General features: G+C 39.9%; 1 protein-coding gene across 3 annotated transcripts in view; it reads left to right on the top strand.

Moving 5' to 3' along the window:
- EPB41L3 (erythrocyte membrane protein band 4.1 like 3) overlaps positions 1-13,092 on the top strand; it is a 240,666-nt gene that overhangs the window by 46,068 nt on the left and 181,506 nt on the right. The window contains exon 1 of one of the 3 annotated variants that reach the window (XM_053571297.1): positions 10,696-10,774. The exons of 1 other annotated variant lie outside the window; for it this stretch is intronic. In XM_053571297.1, coding sequence (XP_053427272.1) covers positions 10,720-10,774 — 55 coding nt within the window. In that variant the 5' untranslated portion in view covers positions 10,696-10,719. Of the gene's footprint in view, positions 1-10,695; positions 10,775-13,092 lie in introns of those variants that run through there. One more of the 3 variants, XM_053571287.1, reaches the window with a different exon arrangement.

Below are 13,092 nucleotides of genomic sequence, written 5' to 3' on the forward strand. Positions count from 1 at the left end.
GGGGTGTGAAAAATTAGTAAGCATTCAACAATTATTTATTTAATATGAATAGATCTATTTTATTTCTACTTTTTCGCTCAAGATAAATAGACACACATACTTTCCCAACATACATATAGTTTGTGTTTTTAAAACTTTTAAATGTTCTAATGATATACCAGTCTTAGCTTATTTATTTATAATTGGGAAAAGGCCATCTTTATACTATTAAAGGGATGTTAAAAAATTCTTTGTTCACAAACTTTTTTTCTCTTGAATTGTCTCTTAAATGTACTGATTCTAAACTTGGAACTACTAGGCCCCAGGTGAGGATCAACATTCTGACGTATTGACTCCTACATATTTGTTCTTCACGTTTATCACACTCATTTACGGGAATTTTATGGCTCCTTGAAACTCCTGCCAACATCAGATTTATTATTTTAATTTGTGTTTCTCAGTTCAATAAGTTGCAAGATGGTACCTTACACTTGTTTAAATCTGCGTTGCCTTCCTTGTCTTTGATGCTGAATATTGTTCTAAAGTGTACTATTTTAGAAGTCTTTTGTGAGAATTTTTTCTCTTGTCAAGCTGAGGGTAGGTAGTATCTTAAGGGAGTTAAGCAGTTATTTCTAACTGGCTCACTTCGTAATATGGGAGTCGTTACTGTGATAATCCTATCTGTTTTCTCATCTTAGTGCTCATTTTCGTGGCATATGGAATTATTTTATTTCATTAAATTAAAGCTATTTAAAGGATGAGTCAAATAAGCAGCAAACTCTAGCCTCCTCTCCAAAACTGAAGTTTTCTCTCTCATTCTTTTGAGGTTTTGATGGGAGTTTTTACACCATTTGGGAATTGTTACGAATGTTGCCATGAAGAACAGAAGGAAGGGAAAGAAGGAATTTTGAATTTTATGTCTATCTGTGGTCTATGCTGTCAGGGTGCCTTCCCTGAGAGTCTTTTTCCAATTACAGTGGTTCCCACATTATCCTGGGGGGATAGGTTCCAAGACCCCTAAAGAATGCCTGATGTCTTGGGAGTACAAAACCCCTATATATGCTATATTTTTTCCTAGATGTACATACCTATGATAAAGTTGAATTTATAAATTAGGCATAGTAAGAGACCAATACAAGTAACTATTAGTAAAATAGAACAGCTATAACAATATGCTGTAATAAAAGTTATGCGAATATGTTCTCGCTGTCTCTCAAAATAACCTTAATATTTTCAGACCACAATTGAGTGTGGGTGATTGAAACTGCAGAAGGTGAAATCACTGGTAAGAGTAGACTATTGTATACCCATGGTCGTTTGGTTAACTTCTACCCTGATCGTTCCCATTTCCATAAAGCTGCTTAAGATTATTCTCCTTACTAATTGATTTCTGGCAGAGTCCGTGACTTATACAAGTTAATTTTCATGTCCATGTTATATATTAACACCTATTTTAGAGAATTTTATAAATGTTATAAGCCAAAATAGGTAATTTATTCATAATTACTCAGGATATTTTAATGTGCTCAGGTCTTGCTGCTTGTTCTTTACAGGGCTAAAGAATTGTGAGGTTTCTGAACAGATTAAAAATTGATGACTATAATTTCATGAGACCCTAAGGGTTCAAATACTGAGTCTGTTTTTCTAACACCTGCCTGTAAATGTGTTCCATTGTCAGGCTTCAGGGAGCAAACTGAATAACCAAGCTGCCAAATAATTATCTTTGGAAATAATTTAAATTATCATACATGATATCCTATTTATTTTAAATAATACGTGCATGCCACACACAGAAAATCACACTGTCATAAAATTCATTGATTTTTTTTTTTTTAAATCACTTATACTACCTACTCATAACATATGACACTTGAATCTTTCCGCTTCTCCGTCTAGCATGGTTTGGTCAAATAAATGCCTTTTTAAAAAATCTGATATATGCCAAAATATGGAATTTTGCTCTAACGGAATTGTTGAAGTAGAGAACAAAATTTGCTATCTATTAGTATCAATCCAGACCATCACAGAAAACAGGAGGTGCCTTCGGCTGTGAGTTTTAGAAGAATGTAAGAAGGGATTTTATAGAGGAGTATAAACACGGAAACCACTGGTAGGCACCCAAGGATTAGTAAGAGCAGGGAGCTGTCACCACCCCTAGGGCTGAAATGGTAAGAACAGGAAATGGGACCAGCAGGGCCCACGGAGAACTGATGTAGCACAGGGCTGAAGCTGCCGGCAGAAACGTGGCACTCGAGCATAGAGGTGGCTGTAGACCATCAGTTTCTTAGTCCTCAAGGTGCCCCCCATTGGCCAAAGCCAACCCAAGCCAGAGGGTCAGGGAGCCTGAGTGATTTGGTTCATGGAGTAGACGCTCCCCACCCCCCAGCTCCCTAGAAAAGAGCAGAGCAGAGACAGAAAGGACCTGGGTCTAGGGACCTAATGGGAAAAGTGAGCCTGATGGAACTTTGAGCTTCTCTCTGAGAAAAATCTCTTAGTCAACAGAGCTGGAAGACCAGTATTCAAAACAATCTTTGAAATAGATCTGTCCTTGAATTACTTGTTGCACAGAGTAACAATATTATTTGAGTAGCAATAACAAGTAGAGACACCATCTCACACTGGCAACAGTTTTGCTGTAGCTAAAACTCAACACCTACTTCCCATAACTCACAAATGCAGATTCCAATGGCAAAATTGGAAGAGCTTGAATAAAAGTGAAAAGGTAACCACTGCACCTAGGCATGTGCATTTAATTTCCTTGCTCTTTTAAATTTCAGGTTCTGAGTCTTCTTTCTTGAAAAGTATCAGACAATTCCTGAAGGGATAAAAACATCATTATGTTAATTTTGGGGAAACTGAATCCTCCTCTAAACAAAGCAGCCATTCACTAAGACAGTAAGAGCCACACAGTCTTGCAATCCAATTTTCTGAGTCATCGTCTCACGCTGTACTTAGAATTATATTCATTTTTTTCTTTTAATTCAAGACAGTCTTCTCTTTGAAGCTGTATGCCTTTGGTTTGAATTTGCTACAGATTTTCACTTTGAAGCAGATAAGATAATTTGATACTTTGGGAACATCTCATCATTGATGGTTGTAAGTTATTTTCTTGTAGCTATTGATTAGAGTGGTAAAATTCTTCTCTTTAAGTAAGAAGCAGCATAAAATAATACTCGGAGAAGGTCACTAAGATTTATTGAACATCTATTACATGCCACAGTCCTTTTATCTTTTTATTTGTTCTTTTCTTCATACCTCATTTTATTCCACAACGAATTTTGAAATAATTTTTGTTAACAAGTGACGATCGTTAAACAGCTATGTGTTGTGGGTGCTACTAATTTCACTTTAGAGATGAGGAAAAGAGGTTCAGAGAGTTTAAGTAACTTTGTAAAACTATGAAATGGCCCAAATATTTAAGTTAAAACATTCTGTCTCTGCCAGGCACCGTGGCTCACGCCTATAATCCCAGCACTCTGGGAGGCCAAAGTGGGTGGATCACTTGAGCTCAAGAGTTTGAGACTAACCTGAGCAAGAGGGAGACTCCGTCTCTACTAAAAATAGAAAAACTAGCTGGGTGTTGTGACAGGCACCTGTAGTTCCAGCTGCTTGAGAGGCTGAGACAAGAGGATCGCTCAAGACCAAGAGTTTGAGGTTGCTGTGAGCTATGATGCCGCAACACCCTATCCAGGGCGCCAGAGTGAAACTCTGTCTCGAAAACAAAACAAAACCAAAAAAACCAACAAACCCCCACATGCCTTAAAATTCTTAATCTGAAAGTTTCTAAAGCATTTATCATCTGAGAAAGAAGATAACATAGCTCCTCAATTCCGAGAAGCTGTACTATTAAACCATCAATTTAATAACAGCTTTTCAGGGGAAAACACCATCACTTTAAATACATGAACCAGTTTCACATCCTGATTTCAGACATGTTGAAATACTTGCAGAAAAATATATGTTAGAAATGAGGAAATATGGGGTTGCTTCTGGCATGATTTTCTGGAAATAAACCTTTTCCCTTGTGGCCATTTGAACCCAGATGACATTCTGCAAACGGAAAGGAAACAGTCAAAGCCTGTTGTGTTTGAATTGTGCCACACTTAGTGATTCGTTTAGGCCATGGTTCTGGTAAGAGGGTCATGACTGGGCAGTGGGCTCTCTGGTGGGGAAGGGCTTTCCAGATAGGTGGACGTGAATTGAAATTATGAGTCACTGACCTTCTCCAAGCTTCTTTACATGGTGGGTAGGCAAGTGCCTATTTTGTGAGGTTAGAACAGCTAACCTAAGCGGAGTACTTTGCCCACTCTCTGGCTCACAGTAGGAGCAGTTACTTACTGTGTTCTATAACAGTTGTCCAACGTATTGGTCTCAACCACTCTACCTAAGAATTAAGATACTATACTAAAAACAGTCACAAAGTATTACTTCCCCGACTCATCTCCCTATCTGCGTCTCGGGAATTCCAGAATCTCTTGAAGGTTCTCCTGTCTCTATTCACCAGCTTTTCCCCATAGCACATAAGGGCAGTCTCACTGGCAAGGTCCTTGCAGTTATCCCGTGGTGTCTGTCGCTCTGGCCTCCTGCCACAATGTCTGCAGTGACTCCTGGGAGTGGCCAGCGACTTCTGGGCACCCTTTGCAGCCTCTGCAACATCTGACTTTTCATTTACTCTTTTATGACAGTCCCTGTCATTCAACGGGACATTTAAATTTTTATGAGAGGTTAAAATATTTATATCACAAATTACCACTTAGGTTCTCCTTCCAGCTCAGTCACAAACTATTTGTGTAGAATCGATAAGTCCCATAACCATCTGGGACCCAGTTTCTTCCTTTCTAAATTGAGGGCTAGCGTGGCCCATTTCTTTGGTCCTTTCCTAGGACTGGATATTCTCTGTGTTAAAATCATTTTTGCCCTCGTAGAAAAATACCAAGTATCATTTGTAACATTTAGAAGCATTACTTTTAGAATATCCTTAAACACATGCTGTTTAGCATTTGAAAAGTAAACATCTGCTTAATGTTGGGAGAAATGAAATTGTAGGCTCCAGATGTGGTTCAGTTCTCTGCAGAAATACATATTTAAGTCACAGGTCTCCAACCAGCCTTCAGACAGCTGCCAAGTTTGTGGTTCTTTCCCAGGGATCCCGACACTTTACCTGCTTTCTCCTTTTTGCAAGATGAAGAACTTTTGCAGTAGTAGCTCTGCTGACTTCCCTCGTCTGTGCCTGGGAGCTTTCCCACCAGGCGTCATATTACAGCCTCTCCACTGCATTTCCTGTATGATAGACCAGGAAAACTCTGTGATCCTGGAGCCCCACTGCCTTGGGAGTCAGAGGAAAAACATCCCTGGTGGTCTGTGCATTTGAAATCACTGGGGGCTTTCTACTGAGACACCACCGAACAATTTTTTTCTAGTTTGAAGTAAAACTCAACCTTCCACATCTTTCTTTTTCTTTTCCTTTTCTGCATTTATATGAATGATATGGGTGAAACCACAGCCTCCTAATCTTAAAAAAGTTAAATTTCTATATTCCTTTGATGGAACATGGCAGAATTAAATTATGGAATGGGGGAGGCTGGCGTACACTTTTCCCCCAAGTGGTAATTACATTTGCTTTTTTTGAGATATTTGGATTTGTTTGTTTTGCATTTCTTTTTTTTTTTTTTTTTAATTTTTTTTTGGTTGGTTTTTTCTTTTTTTTTTTTTTTTATTTTGGCCAGGGCTAGGTTTGAACCTGCCACCTCTGGCATATGGGACCGGCGCCCTACTCCTTGAGCCACAGGCGCCGCCCTGTTTTGCATTTCTATGTCCCATTTCCAGCTCTTATTTATTTACTACAGTATTTACTTATCTATTACAGTATTTATTAGGAAATGCTGAAAACATCCTTCCCCCTCCCTACCCCTCCCTTTTCCCTTTCCCCATATTCTTGGGCTATCATTGGGTTATAGCTTTCATATGAAAGCTATAAATTGGTTTCATAGCAGGTCTGAGTACATTGGATACTTTTTCTTCCGTTCTTGAGATCCTTCGCTAAGAATATGTTCCAGCTCTATCCATGTAAACATGAAAGAGGATGTGTGGAGGGAGGGTGATTGGTGGGACCACACCTACGGTGCACCTTACAAGGGTACATGTGATGCTTACTAAATGTAGAATATAAATGTCTTAACACAATAACTAAGAAAATGCCAGGAAGGCTATGTTAACCCGTTTGATGAAAATATTTAAAATTGTATATAAAACCAGCACATTGCACCCCATGACTGCATTAAGGTACACAGCTATGATTTAATAAAAAAAAAAAAAAAGGAAAAAAGAAAATACTGAAAACAATTTACCTATTTACCCTTTCATTACTCTATAGAATCCTTAGCATTTAAAATTCAATTTGCAAGACTACTTGTAACTGAGCTTAAACTCACTGGAAAATTTTATATTAGATACTGTAAGGGTAAACAGTGTCTAATGTCAGTCTAGGGTAAACCCCCTAGACTCAAAATAAGAGACACTCAAAAATAAGACATGGAAAGTCAGATTTAGCAAAAATGGATTCTCTATAAGTAATGCTAGTAGTCTTATCATTGTTTTATAATAATATTGCTACCATTCATTAACTATTGTAGACTCCCTCCATTTTATATTAATATAGATAAAGCTGGCCAGGCATGGTGGCTCATGCCAGTAATCCTAGCATTCTGGGAGGCTGAGGTGGGTGCATTGCTTCAGCTCAGGAGTTTGAGACCAGCCTGAGCAATCATGAGACCCCGTCTCTACTAAAAATAGAAAAACGACCTGGGTGTTATGGCAGGTGCTTATAGTTCCAGCTTCTCTGGAGGCAAAGATAAGAGGATTGCTTGAGCCCAGGAGTTTGAGGTTGTCGTGAGCTGTAATGTCATAGAGCTCTAGCCTGGGGCAACAGAGCGAGACTCTGTCTCAAAAGTAAAAAATAAAAAATGAAATTAAAAAATCATAAATAAAGCTAAAGTTTTCTTTATTTGGTTATGCTATAACACAGAGTCTTTGTGTTATGGCATAATCCACAGATGGCTTTTTCCGAGGTTAGAAAGGTCTGATTTCAAATATTAACTATTAAGCTTCCTCCAAATTCACTTTGTATGGCCACTCACAGATCTATTTATGCGCCAGAGAAGTGCAAATACAAGAGGCTCATGTGGCCGCTGATATGCAGGGACAGGCCAAGCTAAGAGGTATACGCTGCAAATAGAAATGATGGTTGTACGCAGATGAACGTCATAGGACCAGGTGCTGCAAGGGACTTGCATTTATTTTAAGTCCCTTGTCCTTGTACTTCTCACATGGATGACTCTGCAATATGTACTGGAGGAAGACAAAGCAGGCAGTTTTTTTGTTGTTGTTGTTTTTATTGTTGGGGATTCATCGAGGGTACAAGAAACCAGGTTACACTGATTGCATTTGTTAGGCAAAGTCCCTCTTGCAAAGCAGGCAGTTTTAACAACAGTTAATGGATCTGTTAAGCTGTGCTGGAAAACAGCAAGGCAGCTTTGCATGTATGTTTGTCTATTCATGCATGTGCTTGACTGTGTCTATACATATATGTGCATTTGTATGCATAGGAAAACCATAGGAGCTGTCATCGTACAAGGTCCCACCATTAAGTTAGTGAACTTGCCCCTATGTTGGCAGCACCATACAAACAACTAAGTAAGTTTCATAACCTTGGTATATCAGTGTCTTGGACATTTGGCAGAGTCTTGCTGAGTGGTGTTCATTCTTGTTGTTGGGTGTGTGGCTGTACAATGACAGCTCTGATGGCCATTCCAGAAAAAGAGTTCCAAAATTGCTTTGAAGCATGGACTAGGTGCTGGCATTGGTGCATAGCTTCCCAAGGGAGTACTTCGAAGATGACCATTGTAATATTCAGCAGGGAGGTATGTAGCGCTTTTTCTAGGATGGGTTCACAAACTTAATTATCAGACCTTGTATATCTGTATGAGTGTGTACTGTGTATCTGTATGTGTGTATGCATGAGTGTGTCTGTACAAATATGTATATGATTGTGTGTTGACACTTATATATAATGACATTATTTATATATGTGTATGCATATGTACATACCAGTGTATTAGTATGTGTCTGTACCTTCGTGCTTTAGCTATGTGTGCGAGTGTCTGCATATGTGTGCATCAGTGTGTGTCTGTGGGTAGGAATGTGCATCCATTCATATGTGTTTCTAAGCACATGTGTGTACCAGATATAATCATGTGTCTGCACATGCCTGTGTGGTTGAATTTATATATTTTAGGGTATCTATCTATATACGAATATATATGTATATATCCATATTTGTGTATTTTTTCATGATGGGTGTGTGTGTCTACACACATGTGTATATGTATCTTAGACATTAAGAACGTGGGCAGTGGAGCAGGAGCGAGCTAGACTGAAGGTTTCCATCTTTTATCATAGTCGTATGACACTGGGAAAATCTCTTAGGCTTGTTTCATTCAACACCTCATCTTTAATTGGGAATAATAGTTATTCATGCCTCGTAGATTGTAGTGAGAGTCATATTAAAAGAACACTGGTAAAGCTCTGGCTTGGGAGCAACCAGAAGTGTTAGTCACGAACATCACCTTTATTGTAGTCTCTAATCCTTGTACTCTAAGGTGCTGGAGGCTGAGCCAGTGAAACATGTCCCTTGAGGGCATTGTCCTTTATCTGCTCCAGCCATGACTCGTGGACAAGGTCAGCCATCAGCGGGGGCGGGAGAGTGGCAATAACCAGTACTGTTTGGGGTCTCTAGTTGAGAAAGGAAGAGCAGCAGCCTGGGCTCTGGAGTCTGACAGATCTGAATCTGAGTCTTTGAAGCATCTCTGTATGACCTGGGCTGGATTGAAGTTCATTTGTTGTTACCATCTTTTTTACTTCTTTGGATGGTCTTAGAACCTCAGAGATGTACAAAATTGGATAACTAATAATCTTTGGGTAATGGTACACTCTCACAGGTATTTTTTTCTTTCTTTATTAATTTCATCAGACATTTTGAATAATGTAACAAGTGCCAGTGCAAACACCTGCCAAAACAAAAGCTGGGATTTTGACAGCAACCTTTATCTAACTGTTCCCCTGTCTCATCCTCTGTCTCCACCTCCCACAGACCCATCCAATTTCCATGTTTGTTATTCATTTATTTTCCTTTTTATGCAGTCTTATCACGTTCGTAAAGATTCTGAAAAGGAAATTTTAAATTATAACTGTTTTGTCCCTTTAAGAAAGGACATTCTGTGGTGTATAATTCTTGGAGACCAGTGTTTTACTGTGAAGTTTCCTCTACAGTTGTGATAAGCTGTAGTGCATTTGTTTTGTTCTGTTATTTAACATATCAGTATGTAAATTACACTGTAGTTTATTTATACACTCTATTGTTGATGGGCACTGGGAGTTTGGGAGTTTTTCTGTTGCGGAGAGAGTTATTTGGGTGTGGTTGAACATAACTGGAACTCTTTTGCACGTGCGCAAGAGTTTCCCTTGGGCAGAAATAGAATCGCCGGTCAGAGGACATATGAACGTTCAGTTTTAAGAAATGGTACCAAGCTGGTGTCCACAGTGGCTGCCTGCTATACTCTCGTTGGAATATGGTACCCACAGTTCTTCTCATACATGGAATTTTTAGGCTATTTCATTTTTGCTAATTGAATGGGTATAAAATGGGGGCTCTAATTTACGCTCCATGACATGACCCCTCCCTGGGGTTTTAATTTACATTTCTCTGACCACTAAGGATGCTGGCCACCTCTCCTTGGTGTTTATGAGCAATTTGTGCTTTCACTGCCATCAAATGTCTACTAAACTCTCTTGATCATTTTTCTGTTGGGTTGTTTGTGATTTTCTCATTGGTAATTTTAGGGGATGTGGGACTAGTTACTTGATAATTTTGAAATCATTTCTGTATCCATAAAGAGAGGGATGATCATACATCACAGGGTTGATTCAGGATTAAATCAATATTTACATACAGTCCTGTAAAATACATCCTAACAGACAACCAGCAAACCTTACTTCTTGCTTCCTGCTGGGCCCTGCCCCTTCTGCAGGCTCCTATCCGTGGACTGGCTTTGTGGGAATTTGCCGTGTTAGCTCTGCTTATTGGTGTGGTCAAGTGTAGTCCTACTAGTATTGATGTAACTTAGGAATAAAGCACGTTAAATGAGCTCAGACTCCCTTGGAGGAAATATGAGGAAAGAAAGTAGAAGGGAAGAGATTCAATGACATCCTTGGCAAAATAAGGGGAAAATCAGTATAATTGTTCTGTTATCTCAATAGCCCTGTCTGTGGATGTTTGAAGTGTGTGTTAACATGAGAATATGATTACACTGAGCAAAAGATTGCCTGACGGTGCTGGAAGCCAGTAGTCTTAGGTGGCCCGTAACCCCTCAGGTGTCCTATTTCTCTGCCGCCAGCTCCACTTCCACAGTACTCTGCAGAGTGCTGCACTGTCATGCAGAGGAGCCACCCTGGCAACCAGGGTAAAGGTCAGAAGAGCAATCTGAAGGACAGCACGAGAGGCTGTGCAGTTGTTCCTTTCATTCCTGGGTGTTGAGTGCTGAATGCAAGGAGTGAGTCTGCGTGTGATAGCAAAGCCATTGCTTTTACCGCCCTGGATCTCTCTGTGTTCCACTGAGAATATTCCTGGAGCAGCAGAAGCGGAGAGCGGATGCCACAGTCACTCTGAGATTGCTGCACTGCAGCATGCCCTCCCTCATCTGCCTCTACCTGTGCTCCAAGGCCCTCTTAGGACTGGGAGGTAACTGTTTGCCTTGCTAACATTAATGTATACTTGTGAGAAGTCACCACTGTCAGTGATTACAACTCGGGGCTTGGTAAATATTTAAGCAAATCGGTTATGTAAATTCAGCCAGGGAAATAGGGAAATCATTCCTTTGTGAATGAGGCCTCCTAGAATGTCTTGCTATGCTGATTGTTCTCTGCTCTTTCTCTGATTTGAAAGGTAAGTTCTTAGTAGAAAAATCTGGAAATGAAAGCAGATGTCTAGCGACAGTGTCATCTCACCTTTCCCTTTGTCTTTCTTAGCACACACCAGGCTGACAGATTCGTCAGACAATCTTTGCTCTGAGGACACATGGTTGAAGCGTTTGGAAACAGCTTTTAGTCGAGATGGCAGCTTCAATTTAGGAAGTGGTTAAAGGAAAAGTTTGAATGTTCTCCAAAGACAAGATTGCCCGTGTACTTATGCTCAGACTTTGCGATTCACAAGTTGTAATTCCTTTCCCTGTCTGCCAAGAATTACTCAGTAGAATAGTGAAATATAATTTAAGTTTATTCATATGTAATTGTAAAAACAACTGGAAACCCAACTTCACTGAAACATGGATGTTACTTAAACCTCCGAGGATAGGGCTGCCCGTAAGGGACTTATCTTGGGCTGAAGAGTCTTGTGTTGGGATCCCTCAGAGGATTTGTCTGTCTTTTCTTGATCCTCGGGAAATACATTTCAACAGCAGCTGGTAATAGCAAGGTTTGTACGGAGAAGCAGTAGCCAGCGCGGAGAGGCGTTTCAGGCTCTTCTGTTCTTGAGACCTTCCGATCTTGATATGTATTTAACAAAAGGGGTTCTTAATGTTTCACAAGAGACCCTTTCCTATCTGTGTCACTGCCTCACCCTGAGGGACCTGGGTCAGTGCCTGAACAGGAACCCATCCCCTTTCCTTCTGCTGGTGACTGAGTTGTGGTATCTTTTCGTTGTGTGGGTTGTTTGTTTGTTTTGTTTTGTTTTCTGACAGTAACTGTCAAAGACAATACTAATATCTGGGAGAAGTAACTTACAGTATGATATTTTAGTATTACTCCTATTTTTGTAGCTTATTATATTTCCATCTAAATGTCTAATATTGAAATATTTCTCATATTTTTAATAAGTCCAGAAATTATTTCAGAACTTTAAAAGAATTACTTCTCTAGTGGACGTTATAGAGAACATGGACCTCCTTTAACAGAGCTGTTTGGCTTTACTAATCAATTTCCATGGAATGTACCTTTAGTAGCAAATTGGTGAGGATTTACCAAAAATCAAAATCCATACCTGGAATTTTTTTTTCTTTCTTTCTTTCTTTTTTTTTTTTTTTTTTTTTTTTGCAGTTTTTGACTAGGGCCGGGTTTGAACCCACCACCTCCAGTATATGGGGCCGGTGCTCTACTCCTTTGAGCCTCAGGTGCCATCCCTGGATTTCTTCTTTTAAGAGATAGAGTCTCATTCTGTCACCCTGGGTAAGTGCTGTGGCATCAAGGTTCACAGCAACCTCCAACTCCTGGGCTGAAATGAGGCAAGAGAGTCGCTTCAGCCCAGGAGTTGGAGGTTGCTGTGAGCTGTGACACCACAGCACTTACCCAGGGTGACAGCTTAAGGCTCTGTCTCCAAAAAAAAAAATTGTAATACTCAAGTCACATTCGACTTATGCAACTATAAGAGATACAAGATACAATATACAAGATAATAAAGGTAATCAGTATATATAGAGTATTACATTTTTAGTTTTTTTTTAATGAGTATACATTTTTTAGCACCCTCTATACATAAGGATATAAAACTAAAAAGGTTGTGAATTTCTGAGGGTTAAACATCAAATGGCGGAACAAATAGGGAACTAAGAACAGAAACCAGTTCTCTTGACTGAGAACATGCCCCCATGCCCACCCCTGGTTCCCAGGAGCTGTAACTTACAGTACTATATTTTAGTATTCCTAAAATACTGGTTACCATTACCACACAAATGATGATGTGACTGACGTGTGGAAAGGCACTGGCTCCTGGCAGTGGGCGTCACTGGTTCGCAGTAGCGATGCTTGGAGAAGCAATGGTATAGCAGTGTTGGGGGGCCTCACAAGTTAGAACTGTCTGTAAGAGCTGGGTTGCAGGGGGTCCTAGATTCCGGGACTTTCTTGGACAACTTATAACACTCGGTATACAGTACTAATCACAGCCCAGATTTATTAGAGAAAAATGAAAGAAGTGATGGGGAAAGGTTCATGGGGCAAAGCCTTGGGGACACTGTACATGAGCTTCCCAGGTCCCCTCCCAGCCAGCGTGGTGACACAGGAGGTGCT

This window comes from Nycticebus coucang, chromosome 19 (assembly GCF_027406575.1).
Source record: "Nycticebus coucang isolate mNycCou1 chromosome 19, mNycCou1.pri, whole genome shotgun sequence".
Taxonomy (NCBI): Eukaryota; Metazoa; Chordata; class Mammalia; order Primates; family Lorisidae; genus Nycticebus; species Nycticebus coucang.